The sequence below is a fragment of the Heptranchias perlo genome, chromosome 28 (genome assembly GCF_035084215.1).
Source record: "Heptranchias perlo isolate sHepPer1 chromosome 28, sHepPer1.hap1, whole genome shotgun sequence".
NCBI classification, from domain to species: domain Eukaryota; kingdom Metazoa; phylum Chordata; class Chondrichthyes; order Hexanchiformes; family Hexanchidae; genus Heptranchias; species Heptranchias perlo.
In genome coordinates this window covers 38,836,499-38,858,843 of record NC_090352.1, presented here as the reverse complement: position 1 = coordinate 38,858,843, position 22,345 = coordinate 38,836,499, and the positions used below count along the sequence as shown (strand labels likewise).

The 22,345-nt window shown below is 48.9% G+C and overlaps 1 protein-coding gene across 1 annotated transcript in view; it reads right to left on the bottom strand.

Moving 5' to 3' along the window:
• pitpnaa (phosphatidylinositol transfer protein, alpha a) overlaps positions 1–22,345 on the bottom strand; it is a 49,892-nt gene extending 27,547 nt beyond the window's left edge. Inside the window, exons 1-2 of the mRNA XM_068008547.1 lie at positions 22,278–22,345; positions 9,662–9,692 (exon numbers count right to left, since the gene is read on the bottom strand). Coding sequence (XP_067864648.1) covers positions 9,662–9,692; positions 22,278–22,330 — 84 coding nt within the window. The 5' untranslated portion in view covers positions 22,331–22,345. The remainder of the gene's footprint in view (positions 1–9,661; positions 9,693–22,277) is intronic.

Below are 22,345 nucleotides of genomic sequence, written 5' to 3'. Positions count from 1 at the left end.
TAGACTCATGTCTAATGCCTGTCTTGTACACTTGTACTCGACTGGCTGAAATATTCATGAAAAACATTTCAATAATGCCAATAGCCTGAAATATTACTGGACAGGTAGAAGAGCAGGTTGAAATCGTCCACTGAGGAATGACTAAACAGTTGGCAAGTTGAAGGGGAACTACAGATGCTCAGAATCAACCAGTCTCCAGTCCCCTGGATTAAACATACCATCTAGTTTTGGGCAAGTTGAGAGCGATACTGACTGAGGCAAGCCGACACTGGCTGGACTCAAAAGTGGGTCAGTGAAGCCTGTGCTGTACACACCTACAATTTTACTGCACTGTAAAAGGTTTTAACAGATTATACAGTGGACTGTTGACACTGTAATTACAGGCTTGTGACTCACGGCGAGGGAAAGATAATCAGAGCTCTAATCATAAATACCACACAAGCATGCTCAGAAGGGAATAGGTTTAATATTATACAGCCCAGAGGCTGCAACATGTACTCAGGTTATGTAAAAAGATAAATGCTGATTGAGAGCGAGCCAGTTATGAACACTGGAAATAACCAGTCTCCAGTCCCCTAAATTAAACATACCATCTAGTTTTTGTTTTTTAAAAAAAAAAAAGCACCTTTTCTCTCACCAATGTACACCTCACAATGTCCTTCCGGATAAACACTTATCCAAACTTCAATGGGGTTGGGAGGTGGACTGAGGGGAGGCAACAAGTGATGCTTCAGTTGTACAGAGCCTTAGTCAGACCCCATCTGGAGTACTGTGTTCAGTTTTGGGCACTGAACCTCAAGATAGATATACTGGCCTTGGAGCAGCGCAGATTCACCAGAATGATACCGGGGCTAAAAGGGTTAAATTACGAGGCCAGGTTGCATAAACTTGGTTTGCATTCCCTTGAATTTAGAAGATTCAGGGTGATCTAATCAAAACGTTTAAAATGTTAAAAGGATTCGATAGGGTCGATACAGAGAAACTATTTCCTCTGGTGAGGGAGCCCAGAACAAGGGGGTACAATCTTAAAATTAGAACTAGGCCATTCAGGAGTGAAATCAGGAAGTACTTTTTCACACAAAGGGTAGTGGAAATCTGGAACTCTGTTCCCCCCAAAAGGCTGTGGACGCTGGAGGTCAAATGTAGCTTTCAAGACAGATAGATTTTTGCTGGGTAAGGGTATCAAGGGGTATGGAGCTAAGGCAGGTAAATGGAATTGAGGTACAGATCAGCCATGATCTGAATGAATGGCGGAACGGTTGATTTCTGTTCCTATGTTCCTTCCTAACAGAACGGAGGAAGTGTTTCCTCGGCCTCTCCCAGGGTAGGGAGGAAGATGGGGCAGCGAGAGGGCTTGACGTAGCCCTCCCGTAGCTGTCAGCCGGGGCTCACCTCCGAGTCAGAGAGTTGTGGGTTCAAGTCCCGGAACTCCGGAGACTGGAGCACAAAATCCAGGCCGACACTACAGTGCAGTACTGAGGGAGTGCTGCACTGTCGGAGGTGCAGTCTTTCGAATGAGACATTAAACAGAGGCCCCGCCTGCCTTCTCAGGTGGACGTAAAAGATCCCTCGGCCACTAATTCGAAGAGCAGGGGAGCTCTCCCCGGTGTCATGGGGCTGATATTTATCCCTCAACCAACGTCGCTAAAAAATGGATTACCTGCTCATTATCACATTGCTGTTTGTGGGATCTTGCTGTGCGCAAATTGGCTGCCGTGTTCCCTACATTACAATAGCGATTACACTTCGAAAGTATTTCATTGGCTGTTAAGTGCTTTGGGAAGTCCTGAGGTCATGAAAAGGTGCCATATAAATGCAAGTCTGTCTTTCTTTTTCTGTGCTGCTAATACTGATTGGGTTGCTTTGGCAGCAATCAGCTCAGTGAGAGCAAGAGATCGGTGTGCAGGACTGAAGGAAAAAAAAATCAAAGAAAAGCTTCTATTTTTAAACTGGTTAAACATTCATTGACGTGGCCAGTCAATAGCAACGGGTGCAAGTAACAGTAGGTCTGTTAACCTTTCTTTAAAAATGTAATGCATTTTAGGAAGGGGGAGAAGAGGCAATATAAACTAAATGGTGCAATTTTAAAAGGTGCTGCAGTAACAGAGACCTGGTGTTCACATACTCAAATCTTCAAAGGTGGCATGACAAGTTGATAAAACGGTTTTTAAAAAAAAGCATATGGGATCTTTGGCTTTATAAATTGAGGCAGTGTACAAAATGCAAGGAAGTTATGCTTAGGCCTCAGCTGAAGTATTGTGTCCAATTCTGGGCACCACACTTTAGGAAGGATGTCAAGGCCTTGGAGAGGGTGAAGAGGAGATTTACTAGAATGGTACCAGGGAGGAGAGGCAGCAGTTATGTGGAGAGACTGGAGAAGCTGGGATTGTTCTCCTCAGAGCAGAGAAGGAGAAGGGGAAATTTAAGAGGTGTTCAAAATTATGAACGATTTTGATAAGAGTAAATAAGGAGATACTGTTTCCACTGGCAGGAGGGTTGGTAACCAGAGGACACGATATACGATAATTGGCAAAAGAACCGGGATGGGGGAATTTTTTTTAAATGAACGCAGTGAGTTGTTGTGATCTGGAATGCGCTGCCTGAAAGGGCAGTGGAAACAGTTAGAATAGTAACTTTCGAAAGGTAACTGGATAAATACTTGAAAAGGAAACATTTGCAGGGCTTTGGGGAAAGAGCAGGGGAGTGGGATTAATTGGATAGCTCTTTCAAAGAGCCGGCACAGGTACGATGGGCTGAATTGCCTCCTTCTCTGCTGTATGATTCTATGAAAAAAAACTTGTTAACCAAATTCCAAATAAGTATCACACATGTCTGCAGGCAGCAGTAACGAGCGAGTGGTGGTGTGTAAATGGATCTTAAACACAGTGATTGGGGTTAGGCATATCACACAATAGTTGTTATCTTCATAGCCAAGGCTGTGAGAGCCATGCACAAGCAGGTTATGGGAGGGGGTGTTTAGTAACTGTTTCAGAATTGAAGATGGAATTTATACAGTTAGTGTATTGGCTGCTTTCCTTCTACACAGATCAATACATGGAATAAGATTTCCAGTTAGACAATAGAGGCAAAAGCATTTAAAGTAACAATTGGATGCTGCGATGGGGAAATGGTGGGATCTTTTTGGATGGATGATATTTAGATGGGCTGTGATGTTAAGGTAAGCTGGTCATGGTGCAGGATGATTGGTGTCCTGTTTCACCATTGGTGATGCTAAATGTTGGGTGCGAACACCTGGTTTCACAGAATGGGGACAGATTTAGGCTCAAATCCAGTTCCACTCAGTTCCTGATCTGAGGTGTGTCAAATGGAGACTGCAATCTCCACCAGTAAGGCGAGGGAGCCAGAGGAGGGAGTCATATCTTTGGTATCTTATAGTAACCGGTCTTTTCTGAGGAGGGAGGTACCGCAGCAGTTTATGTGGCCTCAGTCTTGGCTGCAGAGGTATCAGGTCAGGAGGAAAAAAAAATATGACCAATGATGCAATGTCACTTTGCACCTCCTGCATCCCATGGTTTAGAAACAAGGAGAGAGGTTTTGCAAGATGCGAGCGCCTTTAAGTTAAGGCTGGTCAAGAATTCCATCAATGCACATCAACATAAGGAGACAGACTGGCTGGACGCCCAGGTCAGAGTCTAGCACAACATTCAATTACCTCCTGGTTCTATTGCCTAATGTTGGACTACAGCTCTCTGTCCCTGATAGGGTGAGATGAAGTAGGGTGGGAGAAGGCTCGTGTGGAGCATAAACACCAACATTGACCTGTTGGGCCGAATGGCCTGTTTCTGTGCTGTAAATTCTTTGTAATTCTATATTCCCCATCCCTCTACACTCCATGTGCTCAGCATACTGCAGGTGCTGGGTTAACTCTTCTCTCCCTATGTCCTTCCCCAAAACTCTTGGTAGGACCACAAACTCTGACCCACAAGCAAACCAAAATGGCTGAACGTACCTGTAGTCAGATACTAACCCACAGGCAGGTTCTCACTATCAGCTGTCCTTCCCTCCTCTCTTGAAAGTGCTGATCTAGGCTGGGGTGCAACTCACCAGGTGCCAGCCACCCTCTGGCACCTCATGGAAGTGCCCATTCTTCACAGTGAACGCCAAGAGGCCATAGGAAGCATCATAACCAACCCAACCGTGTCCTAACCCAACCTCTACATACATACCTACAGCGGGAATCACTGAACAGCAACAAGGAGCAGGTACACTGACATTCTTTTTTCTTCCAACCCTCCCTAGCTCAGGAGCACGGAGGTCAACGGGAATGTCCTCCCTGCCACTCAAGGCTGACATCAGCTAACCTCAGAGACTGGTGAAGAAGCCTGCGACCTTTCCACGTGTATGGCTTGCTTCCTCTACTCTAAGCTCCCACTCACACTACTCCTAGGCTACTGTCAATACTTCCCTAATGGGAGGGGGGGAAAAACGGTGAAAGTTCTCCTAGACTCTTGACCAAAGCTACAGGATATCAATTGGCCACAACAATAACTGGCTGCATTTGACAGGCCCAACAGGATTGGAACCACAATGTTTCAGAGTATTAAATTAGCTAGGTCTGTACTTTACCTTATGGAAAGGGTCACCTTGGTTCAGTTGGTAGCAGCGCACCTTAAAGTCAGACGGTTGTGGGTTCAGGTCCCACTCCAGGACTTGAGCACGTATTCAGCTGACACACCAGTGCAGTACCGAGGGAGAGCTGCATTGTTGGGAGATGATGTATCTCTGTTGAGATGAACAGAGGCTGTGTCTGCCTGTTCAGATGGATGTTAAAGAGCCCATGGCATTATTCAAAAATGAGCATGTCGTCCTTCTGGTGTCCTGGCCAACATTCATTCAACTGACATCACTAAAAACTGATTCACTAGTGATTGTGGGATCTTGCTGTGCTTATTATCCATTTAAATCACTACAATTCAAAGTAATTCATTGCTTTTGAGAGAAAAGAAGATAGATTTGCATTTATATAGCACCTTTCACAAGCTCAGGACGTACCAAGGCGCTTCACGGCCAGTGAAGTACTTTATAATGTACGAAATACAGCAACCAATTTGTGCATAGCAAGGTCCCACAAACATCAACGTGAAAATGACCAGATAAACTGTTTTAGGTGTTGGCTGATGGATAAATATTGGCCAGGACACCAGGGAGAACTCCTCTGCTCCTCTTCGAATAATGGCCATGGGATCTTTTACATCCACCTGAGAGGGCGGATGGGGCCTCGGTTTAACATCTCATCTGAAGGACGGCACTTCAGACAGTGCAGCACTCCCTCAGTACTGCACTGGAGTGTCAGCCTAGGTTACGTGCACAAGTCTCTGGAGTGGGACTTGAACCCACGACCTTCTGACTCAAGAGGTGAGAGTGCTACCCACTGAGCCACGGCTGACAACACAATGAGAAGCAATAAGGCTCGAAATAATGCATTCTTGATCGCCACCTCCCTGCTTTTTAAAATAACTACTTGATTAACCTATAGCTTAAACTGCCAGGCTCCCCTGCTGGCAAGTTTGCAAACATCAGGATTGTGTTCATCCATGGTTGAATAGCTTACCAACCCTCACTGTCTAAGCTCACATGAAAAATGGCCAGTTGGAGGGAAGCTCCTGTCACAGCGTGAATCAGCACCTCCAAGAAAGCTGAAAATTGGTGGGAGCAAAACTCAAACAGGCCATTCGGCCCAACGGGTCTGTGCCAGCATTTGTGCTCCACATGAGCCTCCTCCCTCCCTACTTCATCTAACCCGATCAGCATATCCTTCTATTCATTTTTCCCCCTCTTGTGCTTATCTAGTTTCGCCTCAACTACTCCTTGTGGTAGCAAGTTCCACATTCTCACACTCTCTGGGTAAAGAAGTTTCTCCTGAATTTCCTATTTGATTTATGAGTGACTATTTTATATTGATGACCTCTAGTTTTGGACTCCACTGCAAGTGAAAACATTTTCTCTACATCCTCCCTATGAAACCCTTTCATTATCTTAAAGGCCTCTATCAGGTCACCCCTCAGTCTTCTCTTTTCTAGAGAGAAGGGCCCCCAGCCTGTTCAGCCTTTCCTGATAAGGATATCCTCAGTTCAAGTATTATCCTTGTGAATCGTTTTTGCACCCTCTCCAATGCCTCTATTTCCTCAGTGGCTGGAGTCATACCTAGCACAAAAGGAAGATGGTAGTGGTTGTTGGAGGCCAATCATCTCAGCCCCAGGACATTGCTGCAGGACTTCCTCAGGGCAGTGTCCTAGGCCCAACCATCTTCAGCTGCTTCATCAATGACCTTCCCTCCATCATAAGGTCAGAAATGGGGATGTTCGCTGATGATTGCACAGTGTTCAGTTCCATTCGCAACCACTCAGATAATGAAGCAGTCCGTGCCCACATGCAGGCTTGGGCTCATAAGTGGCAAGTAACATTCGCGCCAGACAAGTGCTAGGCAACGACCATCTCCAACAAGAGAGTCTAACCCACCTCCCCTTGACATTCAACGGCATTACCATCACCGAATTCCCAACCATCAACATCCTGGGGGTCACCATTGACCAGCCACATAAATACTGTGGCTACAAGAGCAGGTCAGAGGCTGGGTATTCTGCGGCGAGTGACTCACCTCCTGACTCCCCAAAGCCTTTCCACCATCCACAAGGCACAAGTCAGGAGTGTGATGGAATACTCTCCACTTGCCTGGATGAGTGCAGCTCCAACAACACAAGAAGCTCGACACCATCCAGGACAAAGCAGCCCGCTTGATTGGCACCCCATCCACCACCCTAAACGTTCACTCCCTTCACCACCAGCGCACTGTGGCTGCAATGTGTACCATCCATAGGATGCACTGCAGCAACTCGCCAAGGCTTCTTCGACAGCACCTCCCAAACCCGCGACCTCTACCACCGAGAAGGACAAGGGCAGCAGGCACATGGGAACAACACCACCTGCACGTTCCCCTCCAAGTCACATATCATCCAGACTTAGAAATATATCGCCGTTCCTTCATCGTCGCTGGGTCAAAATCCTGGAACTCCCTACCTAACAGCACTGTGGGAGAACCTTCACCACATGGACTGCAGCGGTTCAAGAAGGCGGCTCACCATCACTTTCTCAAGGGGCAACTGGGGGATGGGCAATAAATGCTGGCCTTGCCAGTGACGCCCACATCCCATGAACGAATTTTAAAAAAACACGGAGTATTGTGCACAGTTCTGGTCTCCAAGTGTGGTCTAACCAAGGTTCTATACAAGTTTAACATAACTTCTCTGCTCTTCAATTCTATCCCTCTAGAAATGAGCCCCAGTGCTTGATTCGCCTTTATGGCCTTATAAACCTTCCCTGCCTTGCACCATCATCCCTTTTGTCATCTAATCACTCGTGCCCTCCACCCTATCACAGACCTTTCCTTTTGTTCTTTCCTCCCCTCTCTCCCCGGCTCTGAACTTGCTTAAAAACTTTAACTCTTAACATTTTCCAGTTCTGACAAAAGGTCTTTGACCTGAAACGTTAACTGTTTCTTTCTCCACAGATGCTGCCTGACATGCTGAGCTTCTCCAGCATTTTCTGTTTTTATTTCAGATTTCCAGCATTCGCAGTATTTTGCTTTTAATGTATATCTGCATTTGCGTTACCTCCCCACAATTAGAGCGCTTGGGAGTTAGAGATTATAATACAAAGGGTCGAGGCAAGCAGCAAACAAATCCAGCTTTATGCTGGTGGTCACTGCAATCAGCTGAACAAAAACAAAAGGTTGGTGATTCAAATTCTAATACACAGAGAATGATGGATGCCTGGGAAAGAATTAGAAGGCAGTAATCTAATCAGATAAAGCCAGGATCAGATTACGGCTTTTAATTCTCTTTCGGGTATTTGGTTATTGTGACGCTCCACTCACTGTTCTGTTATGTGCAGTCACAGTCGAAGTGGTTGTTTGGGTATTTCAACTTTGCTTCCTACCAAAGTTGTGGGTCTGTTTCAGGCTTTCTTAATAATTAAAAAATGATATTGATGATAGATTATGGATATGATAGACAGTTAGAATGTCACTGCATTGCATTGCCCAGAGGCTAGTGACACCTCCCTTCTTCAGGGGAAACAGGAGGGGCACAGAGGTGGAAAGATCCCAGATGGGCTGCTCTCACCATCATAGGTGCAGAGTTTCATGGCAAAAGCCTGGGAGCTAGGAGTCACCGCTCATCCTCTGGGAGGTGAGCAGCAAGTGCAGATCCAAAAGAAAAGCCTGTGTTATACTCTGTCGGGCGTCATAAGACACAGATGCCGTCCGGATCATCTCGGCTCGTGTTGCCGGAGCAGAATCCCAGCGCACTCTTAGCTCTGGCTGCACGGGAAAGATACACGAGCATCAAAGAGGGTGAAGTGAAGGGCAACAGGATGAACTACGAGGAAAGATTGGAGAAGTTTAAACTTTACGAGTCCGTGGAGGCAGCGATTAAGGGCACCTTACCAAGACATTAAAATTATATCGACAAGATAAACTGTGACTATTACTTCAAAAGTAGAAGCAAAGAATATGAATGGAAATTAGTGACAAGCGAACTTAGAACAGATCAGGAAAAAAAAAGTCTTATTCAAGAAATGAGCAATGTTTGGAATATCTGCCTCCCAGGATAATGAGGCAAAAGTACTGGCCCATTCAAAATACAATTCGATGCTCTAATAGGAGAGTTAGAGGATTCGAAGGATGGGCTTAGAAGGGCTAAATATTTTTTAAATGTCCCATCAGATGTAAAGTGACTGCACCCAGGCTGTTCTTATATATTAAAAAACAGAAACAAAGGGGGGCACTAGACCCGTTAAGTGTATATACAATACTTTAAAAAATAAAAGATTATTAGGTAACTCCCTGAAACACAGTCCCCCTTGAAGTGTGTGCCTGGTTATCAGCCCCAAATGAGCACCTGGAAATGTGCTTCTCTGTATATTAAAGCTGCTTTTGTATCACACTAGGTGCCCTGTTAGTGCTACCGATGCACACATCCCGAGTCCCAGCGGCAACACCAAATGTACGTGTGCCAGATGATTTTCACTGGTCCTTGACTTTGGCGTCGCCATTTATTGTGGAGAAGCTACATTTTGGAAGCCAGCCGCACAGATAAGACACCAGTGCAATCAAAACGAAGGATAACACACAGCGGACAGCAACAACTTGCATTTATACAGCACCTTTAACCGTAGTAAAACAACCCAAGGCACTTCACAGGTGCTTCACCAATCAAAATTTAAATACAGCCAAAGGAGGAGATATGTCAGGTGACCAAAATGCTTGGTCAAAGAAGAGGTAAAGAGAGGCGGAGGGATTTAGGGAGGGAATTCCAGAGTTTATACCTAGGCTGCTGAAGGCACGGCCGCCAATGGTGGAACGAAGGAAGTGGGGGATGTACAAGGTGGCAGAGTTCTCGGAGGAGGTTCCAGAGATAGGGAGGGGAGGGGCTAGAGAGATTTGTAAACAAGGATGAGAATTTTTTTTTTAAAAAAGAGGCAATGTCGGACCGGGAGCCAATGTAGGTCAGCGAGCGCAGGGGTGATGGGTGAACGGGACTTGGTGCTAGTTAGACAGTGGTTTTGACCCTTGACAAAAGCTACCATTAAAATAAACCAAATTCCACTGAAAAACAAACCTGCATGGAAAGGGATCACTCACCTCCTCCACGGAGATTGGCAGGATTACCCGACTGAAAGAGAAGGGGAAAAAAAATAATGAATATCTGGAGTTCAAACTGGAACACACATAGGCCACATCACGTTTTTAAATTTTTACACACCTTGTCCCTCTACTCAGCCTCAGATTTTTTTTTATATAAAAGAGCAGGAAAACGCAGTTATACCAAACAAGCCTCCCTTTTTAACCCCAAGTTTTCACCCTCTTCCCATATCCCTTGCTTTAATTCTCTCGAACCCACCTCCATGGTCTACCCTGTTAACTGATTGTTCTTTCCCCCACCCCCTCCAGTTTTCTGTTAAAGGTGTACACCTGGCAAATGGTGGTGGTGGGGGGGGGGGGGGGGGCAAGGGGAGGATAGCACGTCACAGCAGCACATCTGGCTGAGGTGGGGGGGATGGGCTCCGCAGGTGACAGTGGCCCTCCAGTACATTGTCCAAATGGCTATTATTGATGTGTGAACCTCGACAGTGTGTGTCAAGTGGGCTATTGGACTGTGTGAAGCATCACAGCTCTCACCCATTGCCCACACACAGTCCGCGTGGATTTGCCAGCAGGGGGTTACAGAATAGCAACAAGGAACAGGAACTCGAGTCGATTTTCCACTCCCTAATCGAAAGGCACTGAGGACCTTCGGGTCCACAATCACTCTGCTACAGGCTTGAGGATCCGGTAAGCTGTGGGGATCCCCTGGTAATTTCTTGGACGATTAGATCACCTATCGGGTGGAAGAGTTTCACCTGACTTCCCTCCTAACTTTAAACTTCCTCCCAGATAGTCAAACCCTTGTGCACCATTTCGTCAGCATTTGTCTAACAGGAAGGCATTACAGGAAAGCAAGCAGGCCTGTTTTGTGCACACATGGAGGGTAACGCTTAGGGATGGATCCAGAGATGCCCCTGGGCGAATCCCACCCTCTAAAGCAAGGAGGCTGTACACACAAGTACTCTTGCCCCACACTGTCGTTGGGTAGGTGATCTCAATATTCATTCGCATCGTGTATGCTTGTGAGCTTTACCTTTCTGTGCTGTTGGTAAAACAAAAAGCAGAGTGTGTGAGTGTTCTCCAATTGTTGAGTTGTCAGCCGTGGCTCAGTGGTAGCATGCTCACCTCTGAGTCAGAAGGTTGTGGGTTCAAGTCCCACTCCAGACTTGAGCACTTAATCCAGGCTGACCTCCCAGTGCCAGTACTGAGGGAGTGCTGCACTGTCGGAGGTGCCGTCTTTAGGATGAAACGTTAAACCGAGACCCTGTCTGCCCTCATGTGGATGTAAAAGATCCCATGGCACTTTTTCAAGTGCCATGGGGAATTCTCCCTGGTGTCCTGGTCAATATTTATCCCTCAACCAACACCTAAAACAGATGATCTGCTCATTTATTTCATTGCTGTTTGTGGGATCTCGCTGTGCGCAAATTGGCTGCTGCGTTTCCTACATTTCAACAGTGACTACACTTCAAAAAAAAAGTACTTAATTGGCTGTAAAACGCTCTGGGGTGTCCTGAAAGACACGATATAAAAGATCCCATGGCACTTTTTCGAAGAAGAGCAGGGGAATTCTCCCTGGCAAGTTCTTCCTTTGTTGGGAGTGTTTTACTTCCTTTGTTACTGATTAGTGTTAGATAATTGTTAAGTAAATATACACGTGAAGTACATTCACTGATAGTGAGTAAGGTGATTTCTACTAAGATTAGAGCATGTGACTGAAACTGTGTCGCCATATCCTCACCTGGGGCTAGTCAGCGATTTCTATTGGACAGCACCAGTCTACGACATTCAATACCACTGCAGCGTGGGTGTGAAAGTCACCTCTGACGTGTGGCAGGTTTACTCGGGGAACGTATTGATTCCCTTCGAGGCTGGTATAGCACCAAGCAACTTCTACAACAGATTCAACAGGAAGGAGAGTCTCTGGAGGAGTGCAGCGTCTCCCAAAAATACTGCCACAATTGTCTATGTAAACTTTAGATAAATGTAAATGCGTGTTCCAGTTTGAAGACCAGGGATTGGGAGTCTCCTTCCTATCTGACTGTTTTGGTGGTGCCACAGACTGGAAAGGGCTACTTGTGTTGTGCAGCATTTCCACAGGGCTGGGTCATAATCTTGGATCAGTCTGAAGATGCTTCTCCCCACTCCTGGCAAAGTAGGAAGCAAACCCATCGGTTGGTGACTCTCACCCAGTCTGTACAGTTAATAAGAGGGCATTGCATCACAAAATTAAGCAGCCGGTGGGTGGGAGGGGTCAGATAATGAGACGCAAAGCTCCTGGCCCCCCGGCCCTCCCTTCCCGGCCACATTAGGGCTATAACAGCACCGGCAACAGCAGACAGCCATTATTCTGTGGGCCACGTGAAGTCGCCACATTCGCTGGCTCCACTCTGGCCAACGCCCAGCCAGGGAACAGTGCTGGGTTACATCGGTGCAGTGAGACCCTCACCCCCCCACAACATTCCTTCACCCCACCCCCGAAACTGATTCAGAAACTGAACAGCCCCTCCAAAAGTAAAATACTTTTACAGAGGAATTCACCATTGTTCATACATCAACACAGTGCTCTTCAGCTGCTGAAAAGACCTGGGGGTTTTTTTGTACATAAAAGAAAAACAGAAGCCTGTGGTACTGCTGATCTCAGCAAGTCCAGGCAGTTTAATATTAGCTGGCAGCCGGCTGAATAAGACACAAGTTCCGAGAATCAAGGGCACCAGCGAGGGTCTCACGCATTGTGAAAAAAATCAGCGACAGACAAGCAGAACATCAATTCAAAAGGAGACGATAACAAAAAAAAAGTCCCAGATTGAGTAATCTTTCCCCCACAGAAACATTCCCGAGACTCATGCAGCGGTTTGAGAACGCACAGAGCAGTTGTAAGCTGGACCCCTGAAAACAGTTTCGCAGCGAGAGGCCTATGGTGCAGCATAACAAGCCCCAAGGAGCTGCGCCAGAGAGAGAAGATCCAGGCTTAGGGCCCCAATTCCTGCGGCTCAACCGTGTTGTCAAAGGTGATGAGGAGCAAGGGCAGCGCAGTCATCGCACCAACCCAGAGTACTGCGTCCAGCCCATCGTCTGACTGCAGGCCTGGGAGCAGATGTCCTGCCTCAAAGTCGCAACCGGGGAAAGCAAGCAGTGCGGAGGCACTACTCGTAGGAAATACAGGACAAATAAAATTATCATAGTTTCAAGTATAACACTAAGGACCTCTAATGTTTTCCCACAGGGTACCACAATGCACTGTTGATTGTGTCCTGTGGGGTTAAGTTTTATTCTCAAGGTGAGGGGTGTCCTGGAACACTTTCCCATTTCAGGTACCCAGCGACTGCATCAAACAGTTCCAGGGCAGGTACAGCAAGGGTTAAAGCTCCTTTGATTCTGAGGAAAGCATCTCTTGCTGCACTTGCAACATTTCCATACATACCAGTTGCTCAAACAGCATCTGAAAGACAGCCAACTGAGTGCCATAGATCGAGACATGTTGAACAGGGTTAAAACTGTTCTCATTAACTCCCAGAGCAATGCGTTGGGAAGACTTAAATCATAGAATCATACAGCAGAATTTGTTCTAAATTGGATAGCCCAGTGGTGAAGGATAGAATACTAGAGCCTGGTCTTCAGTTGCTTCCTAGCCTTTATTCAGAGTTCCACACACCACCACACCCTCGATCAGCTCTCTTATAAATGGATAAGAGAGTTCCCAATTGATACACACCACCTGAATACAATTTACACTAATTGATCACATGGATACAGTTAACACAGGAGGCCATTCAGCCCATCGTGCCGGTGCCAGCTCTCTGAAAGAGCTATCCAATTAGTCCCATTCCCCAGAGCCCTGCAAATGTTTTCTTTTTAAGCCCAGTATCCACAGCCTTTTTTTTTTGGGGGGGGGGGGGGGGGGAGAAGGGGGGGGGGGGAGAAGGGGGGGGGGGGAGAAAGAGAAAGAGTTCCAGATTTCCACTACCCTGTGTGTGAAGAAGTGCTTTGTGATTTCACTCCTGAACAGCCTGGATATAATTTTAAGATTGTGCCCTTGTTCTGGATTCCCCGATCAGAGGAAATAGTTTCTCTGTACCCACCCTTTGAACCTCTTTACACAAGAGTGTTAAGATAGGAAGAGGTCCCTTTGCTGTAGAACTTTACAGACAAAAGAAAGGGAAGGGGAGGAAAATCAGAGAACCAGTAATATACATGGCAGTGAACCAGGGACTGGCAGGCCAGGCATTAAACTCCTACTGAAAGGTGCTGTGGATCAGAGATATCTGGATTTGGGGAAAGAGGTTAGGCTGCAGTGATGTGCTGCTGCATTTCGAACAGAGCTTCAGGACCAGGGTTGAGCTGGGATGGCCATTTGGAGGACAATCTGATGTTGCCGATCGGGTTCTGAATGCGATCAATATCAGCAGTGGGCATCATGAGCAGAACCTCATCCGGCAGATCACAAACATTTCTCTAATTTAACTTTCAATAGGAGTTTCACACCACAGATTGTGTGCATGACTCAATGTCTAGAGCTTGGCAGAGACTCAGTAGCTCCTGTAACCTCTCTAACAAGCTGTCTCATAGCGATGGAGAAGAATTTAACACCAGAGTACAGATCATCCAACAGCTCATTACTGAAGGGTTACAGTGTAGGATCCGTAGCTTTCCTTGTATGAGTGGGTTTTTAAAAAAACATATTCAATCAAATTCTTACCCCCCCCCGACAAAAGGCTGACTTGTGACTCTCCGTCGCTCTCTCTCTCTCCTCCTTTAAGACGTTTCTTAAAACCTACCTCTTTGACCGAGCTTTTGCTCAACTGTCCTAATATCTCCTTATGTAGCTCGTTGTCGGTTTTTGCTTGATAATCACTCCTGTGAAGTGCCTTGGGACGTTTCACAATTTAAAAGGTGCAATATAAATGCAAATTGTTGTTGATATAGATTAAATAATCATCTTCAAAAAGCATGTGGCAAGTTTTTTTTGGTTTGAAGGTTTACTAGGAACTTCAACAATGAGTGTCCCTTTAAGAATTGTGAAATGAACGTCCGTCAGACTCCTACCATGTTGGCATCAGGACTTCGGTAAATTGCAACAGTGGGTGTGTGAAATATTGACTCTACGTCTACTTTAACAGTTTCAAACACCCAGCAGTACAGTTGCATATATCATTCCAAACTTGGGTGTGCCCAGAGAAAACATTTGCAGCTGCTTGATATTAGGGTACAGTACTGGTGGGTACAGGTCAGTCCCTGTATAACTGGACTACTGTACTGTTATTTTAAGAACACTTCAGCACCAATACCAAATCACCCACCACTGAAACTCCTAAGTAACAGTTTCAGGATTATACAAAAAGAAACTTGATTAAAAGGAAGATTCTGGGCCAGTAATGAGGCTGCCAGTAAGTGGAGGTGTTTAGACATTATAAACTAGTGTTACTCACTTATTTTGTGTTAAGCTCACAATCCCAACCAATGTCTTGCTTGAGGGCCATCCCAGGAACACGGCACCCAGTGCTATGAATCTGTGCCTGCGATTCCCCCACGTGGTGAATCCCCGTGGATTTCAATTGTGCTGCACTGGGCAGCTGCACTTTTCACGGAGAGAAAAACAAAGCTGCAGGACTAATCGTTTTAATTTATTGGGGCCTCTGCACTCCCTGCATGGAACCTGGGTTGACCCTGCCCCCTGGTAACATTCCCCTGCTTTTTTGCTGGAGGGCAAGACTGCAGAAGGAGCAGCAGGGGGACTGCCAGCTCACTCAATAACGAGCAGACTGCCAGATTATGATTTGAGGGATATGAAGTCCTTCTGTGCAGTAACCATTCTATGATTCTATAAGTAGAGCAGCTTGCATTGATTTAGCACCTTTAATGTCCCAAGGCTCTTCACAGAAGCGTTATCAGACGACGAGCCAAAGACCGTAGGTTTTAAGGAGTGTCTTAAAAGGAGGAAAGAGGTGGTTTACGGAGGGAATTTGAGAGCTTAGGGCCATGATGGCTGAAGGCATGGCCTTCAGTGGTGGGGCGAAGGGATTGGGGGATACATGAAAGTCCAGAATTGGAGGAGCGCAGAGATCTCAGAGGGTTGTAGGGCTGGAGGGGGTTACAGAGATAGGGAGGGGCGAGGCCACGGAGGGATTTGAAAACAAGGATGAGAATTTTAAAATTGGGAGCCAATGTAGGTCATCGAGCACAGGGGGTGATGGGTGAATGGGACTTGGTGCGAGGTAGGGTACGGGCAGCAGAGTTTTGGATGAGCTCAAGTTTACGGAGGGTGCAAGGTGGGAGGCCGGAATAGGACAGCATTGGAATAGTCGAGTCTGCAGGTCACAAAGGCATGGACGAGGGTTTCAGCAGCAGATGGGCTGAGGCAGAGACAGGTGATGTTACGGAGGTGGAAGTAGGCGGTCTTGGTGATGGAGTGGATATGGGGTTGGAAGCTCATCTTGGGGTCAAATAGGCCGCAAGGTTGTGAATGGTCTGGTTCAGTCACAGACTGCGGCCAGGCAGAGGGATGGAGTCAGTGGTTAAATGACTGTTCTGTATTAGATTGGATAGCAAATGCTGTTTTACACCATATCTGACTGTAGCTGCTCTGCAAAGGACAACAAGGCTGCATTGTGGGATGAGGAGGAGTTAGATTGCTGAAATCCATTCTTGGAACAGCAAAGGTCAAAAAGTTGAAATACTGACAACCCAGTCTTCCACAATCCCTAATCCTGAATTCTATTTGAAAATTACTGGTCTCCACAATAATAAAATAAGGGAACAATGCTTAGGACAGTTAGTAAGCAGCTGGAATGGCAAATAATGGGAAGATGCCAAGCGACTTGTGTGAGACCATTGCTTCAGAACAATACACAATAAGCAAATTATTTTACAGTTAGGAGCCCAGGACCAAGTTACTAAGACAACAGCATGTATCATGTACACAGAAACAAATCCATAATATCTGGTATTAAAGGGAGACTAGGAGCAACATTGGTACAGTAGCATTTAACCAAACTATGACTCAGTACCTGCAGAATAACGCTGCCAAGCGATTTAGGGAACCAATTAGTTTTCAATTTTAAAGCAAAATGTGGGGGGGGGGGGGGGGGGGGATTATGCACCTTCTGTGTATGCACATTTTAAAAAAAAAAACAGGTGAATAAGCAGATGTTGTAAACCATATCAGAAAGCCATTTTATATTGTAACCTTTCCCTGTGACCATATCACCACCATTAATATCATAACCTTGAATAAAACCCCTCCAGTGTAGCTGAAGACTGAACACAAGTACTCAACAGTAAATAAAGGACTGAGCTCCCAGTCTGGTCTCACAACTTTTTACTCTCCTCACTGAAATGCAAGTTACAATTTTTGTTTCAAATGCTGGGGTGAGATTGGGAAAAGTTCTCATCAGTAAAAAAACACTTCCAGGTCTGTTCCTCACTCAGTCCAGCCGCACACAGCCCTCGTACACAAAGTTTCTCTCCAGTCATATATTTTAAATCACAAGTCAAATTAGAAGCACTAAAAGAAAAATCAAAATAATTCAGCTACCATTTTGTGAGGATGTCTCAACACCATTAACCCCACAGAGTCTGGAGAGAGCACCTTCCCCACTCCCCATCTCTAATATCCCCCCATCAGAACAGCACGGATAAACACTGAATGAGGCAAAATAGAGGGATCAATGGGAATAAATCAGCAAGTTGAAATAGACAGCAAGAGAGTCCTTCAAGTGCATATCAAATACCTAAATCAGGAATAAATGTATATTATTTTCTGCAGATAGATCAGATCTCACAACACATCGCAAAAAATAAATCATCCCAGACCAAAATAGAATTCTACAGCACAGGAGGCGGCCCATCCTGCCTGTGCCGGCTCTTTGAAACAGCGATCCAATTAGTCCCCACTCCGCTGCTCTTGCCCCATAGGAATGCAAAATTCTTTCCCCTTCAAACTATTTATCCAATTCCCTTCTGAAAGTTACTGTTGAATCTGCTTCCACCGCCCTTTCAGGCAGCGCATTCCAGATCAGAACAACTCGCTGCACAAAGACGAGGGGGGGGGGGGGGAAGAGGAAGGGGGGGGGGGGGGGGGGAAAGAGGAAGGGGGGGGGGGGGAAAGAGGAAGGGGGGGGGGGGAAAGAGGAAGGGGGGGGGGGGGAAAAGAGGAAGGGGGGGGGGGGGAAAGAGGAAAGGGGGGGGGGGAAAGAGGAAGGGGGGGGGGGGGGAAAGAGGAAGGGGGGGGGGGAAAGAGGAAGGGGGGGGGGGGGAAAGAGGAAGGGGGGGGGGGGGGAAAGAGGAAGGGGGGGGGGGAAAGAGGAAGGGGGGGGGGGGAAAGAGGAAGGGGGGGGGGGGAAAGAGGAAGGGGGGGGGGGAAAGAGGAAGGGGGGGGGGGGAAAGAGGAAGGGGGGGGGGGAAAGAGGAAGGGGGGGGGGGGAAAGAGGGAAGGGGGGGGGGGGGGGAAAGAGGAAGGGGGGGGGGGGGAAAGAGGAAGGGGGGGGGGGGGAAAGAGGAAGGGGGGGGGGGGGAAAGAGGAAGGGGGGGGGGGAAAGAGGAAGGGGGGGGGGGGAAAGAGGAAGGGGGGGGGGGAAAGAGGAAGGGGGGGGGGAAAGAGGAAGGGGGGGGGGGAAAGAGGAAGGGGGGGGGAAGAGGAAGGGGGGGGGGGGAAGAGGAAGGGGGGGGGGGGAAGAGGAAGGGGGGGGGGGAAGAGAGGGGGGGGGGAAGAGGAAGGGGGGGGGGGAAGAGGAAGGGGGGGGGGGGAAGAGGAAGGGGGGGGGGAAGAGGAAGGGGGGGGGAAGAGGAAGGGGGGGGGGAAGAGGAAGGGGGGGGGGAAGAGGAAGGGGGGGGGGAAGAGGAAGGGGGGGGGGAAGAGGAAGGGGGGGGGGGAAGAGGAAGGGGGGGGGGGGAAGAGGAAGGGGGGGGGGGGAAGAGGAAGGGGGGGGGGGGGGAAAGAGGAAGGGGGGGGGGGGGAAAGAGGAAGGGGGGGGGGGGGAAAGAGAAGGGGGGGGGGGGGAAAGAGGAAGGGGGGGGGGGGAAAGAGGAAGGGGGGGGGGGGAAAGAGGAAGGGGGGGGGGGAAAGAGGAAGGGGGGGGGGGGAAAGAGGAAGGGGGGGGGAAAGAGGAAGGGGGGGGGGGGAAAGAGGAAGGGGGGGGGGGGAAAGAGGAAGGGGGGGGGGGGGAAAGAGGAAGGGGGGGGGGGGGAAAGAGGAAGGGGGGGGGGGGGAAGAGGAAGGGGGGGGGGGAAGAGGAAGGGGGGGGGGGGAAGAGGAAGGGGGGGGGAAGAGGAGGAAGGGGGGGGGAAGAGGAGGAAGGGGGGGGGAAGAGGAGGAAGGGGGGGGGAAGAGGAGGAAGGGGGGGGAAGAGGAGGAAGGGGGGGGGGGAAGAGGAGGAAGGGGGGGGGGAAGAGGAGGAAGGGGGGGGGAAGAGGAGGAGGGGGGGGGAAGAGGAGGAAGGGGGGGGGGAAGAGGAGGAAGGGGGGGGAAGAGGAGGAAGGGGGGGGGAAGAGGAGGAAGGGGGGGAAGAGGAGGAAGGGGGGGAAGAGGAGGAAGGGGGGGGAAGAGGAGGAGGGGGGGGAAGAGGAGGAGGGGGGGGGGAAGAGGAGGAGGGGGGGGGAAGAGGAGGGGGGGGGGGAAGAGGAAGGGGGGGGGAAGAGGAAGGGGGGGGGGAAGAGGAAGGGGGGGGGGAAGAGGAAGGGGGGGGGAAGAGGAAGGGGGGGGGAAGAGGAAGGGGGGGGGGAAGAGGAAGGGGGGGGGGGAAGAGGAAGGGGGGGGGGAAGAGGAAGGGGGGGGGGGGGAAGAAGGGGGGGGGAGAGAAGGGGGGGGGGAAGAGAAGGGGGGGGGGGGGAAGAGAAGGGGGGGGGGAAGAGAAGGGGGGGGGGGGAAGAGAAGGGGGGGGGGGGAAAGAGAAGGGGGGGGGGAGAGAAGGGGGGGGGGGGGAGAGAAGGGGGGGGGGGGAAGAGAAGGGGGGGGGGGAGGAGAGGGGAAGGGGGAGAGAAGGGAAGGGGGGAGAGAAGGAGGGGGGAAGAGAAGGGAAGGGGGGAAGAGAAGGGGGGGGGGAGAGAAGGGGGGGGGGGAGAGAAGGGGGGGGGGGGGAGAGAAGGGATGGGGGGAGAGAAGGGAAGGGGGGAGGAGGAAGGGGGGGGGGGAGGAGGAAGGGGGGGGGGAGGAAGGGGGGGGGGAAGGAAGGGAAGGGGGGGGGGGGGAGGGAAGGGAAGGGGGGGGGGGAGGGAAGGGAAGGGGGGGGGGGGGGGAAGGGAAGGGGGGGGGGGGAGGGAAGGGAAGGGGGGGGGGGGGAGGGAAGGGGGGGGAGGGAAGGGGGGGGGGAGGCCATAGCAGGTGGGGAAACAGGGGGGGGGGGGAGGAGGCCACAGCAAGTGGGGAAAAGGGGGGGTAAGGAGGCCACAGCAAGTGGGGAAAAGGGGGGGTAAGGAGGCCACAGCAAGTGGGGAAAAGGGGGGGTAAGGAGGCCACAGCAAGTGGGGAAAAGGGGGGAGATGGGGGAAGGGTGAATGTGAAAGTTGGGATTCCCCCGCCCCCTCATCACGATCAAGGCCCGGGAGCGGGTGCCGACCCCCCCGGACCCCGAGAAACCCCTGAGGTGAAGCAGACACTCACAATTCCTTGATGAGGACCATCCTCCCTGACGGACGCTCGCTCTCATTCACCTCCTACTTGTGGAGGGAGCGGGGAGGAGAGCAGTGCGTCATCACCCGGCCAACCTGCGTCGTGACGTCATCCCCCAGCCGGCCGCAGCGTCGGCGCTTCATTAATTATTCATAAGGTGCTCTGACGTCAATATGAATATGTAACACAGCCTTAAAGCGATACCGCCTGCGTTTTACATGGAATTGCATCGAATTTACAGCACAGAAACAGGCCATTCGGTCCAACTGGTCTATTCCAGTGTTTATGCTGCACACGAGCCCTTCCCTTCTTCATCTAATCCCATCAACATATTCCTTTCTCCCTCATGTGTGTATCCAGCTTCCCCTTACATGAATCTATGATAGTCTCCTCCTTGCTTTTATTACATCTTATTGAGGCATCGGTCTGTATTTAGTGATTTATCCATTTGTTTATTGATGGTAATGTTTTCTTATTAATGTGATGTTACCGGTTCCTATTTGATTGAGGTTGCACAACCATTATTCGTTGCCCGTTTATTATTGACTGGTACTTATTGTGCAACCTGAGAAATTAGGGTGGATATCTGAGGTGAGGACTGTGTCAAATTGATCGGTGTTCTATGAGCGTTGAAGAAACTAATTACAGCACTTTTGCTTATAACCTCAGTGTCAGTCTTGGTGCAGTGCTAATACTCTTGCTTCTGAGTCATAAGACTTGAAGCTGACACTTCAGTGCAGTACTGAGGGAGTGCTGAACTGTCATTTTGGGTGAGATGTTAAACTGAGGCCCTGTCTGCCCTTGATATGAAGGATCTCACTACACCACTGGAAGACCAGCAGTGGAGGTGTCCTGGCCAATATTTACCCCTCAATCAACATCACCAGAAACTGATTATTTGGTCATTTGTCTCATTGTTGTTTGTGGGATCTTGCTGTGCATAATTTGGCTGCTGCATTTCCCTACATTACAACAGTGACTACACTTCAACAAGTACTTCATTGGCTGTAAAGCACTTTGGGACGTCCTGAGGTGGTGAAAGGCGCTATAGAAATGCAAGTTCTTCTTTTGCTATTCATCTTTCTCCAACAAGCACTCACAGCTTCCAAAGCTTCCAAGTTTTGAGGTAACATTCGGATCTTCTCTTTCCTGCTGAGCTGACAGGCCCTTGTGCTCCGTTTGCCCCTCACTATGGTGGGTTTGACACCCCATTATGTTGAGTGTGGCCCCATTTTCCAGGTGAACCAGTTAGTGTCAGCAGGTAATTTGACCAATGGAAGACATCAAAGCCAAGGTGAACCCTGTCTTCATCCAATGTCCAAGCATGAACACTTTTCAGCAAGGGTCAGTGAATGATGGTCAGTCCCAGCTGAGACCAGCAGACTCTGCACATATTGAGCATCAAATGTGGGACCTCCTGGTTTGCATGGCTTGGTACCACACTGGCCAGGGCAATGCCCATTAAACCATTGCAAGGGAACAAGTTTTCTTGAGTTATTTTGCCAAGTTTCAGAATTGGAATCAATATGGTGTGTTTGGGTTGAGGGATGCTGCACTGTGAAAGGTGTCATTCTGGGTACGGTTGTATTCCTGGACTAGTAATCCAGAGATCCTGAGTTCAAATCCCAGCATCGCAGTTTGAGAATTTGAACTCAGTTTAAAAATAATCTGGTAATAAAAAGCTGGTCTCAGTAAAAGTGACCGTGAAGCTATCAGATTGTTATAAAAACACAACTGATTCACTAATGACCTTTAGGGAAGGAAACCTGCCGTCCTTACCCGGTCTGGGCCTATACGTGACTCCAGTCCCCACAATGTGGTTGACTCTTAGCTGCTCTCTGAAGTGGCCCAGCAAGCCCCCAGAGGTTCAAGAAGGCGGCCCACCACCATCACCTTCTCTGGGCAATTAGGGATGGGCAATAAATGCCGGCCTTGCCAGCGACGCCCACATCCCGAGAATGAATAAAAAGCCAATTGTAATATTCCAACTGATGACTAAGAACCTACCTCGGCATTGACCCTGGTACACTGAGTCGAGAACATTCCTGATTTCGTGCCATTGCCCACAAGTGGAT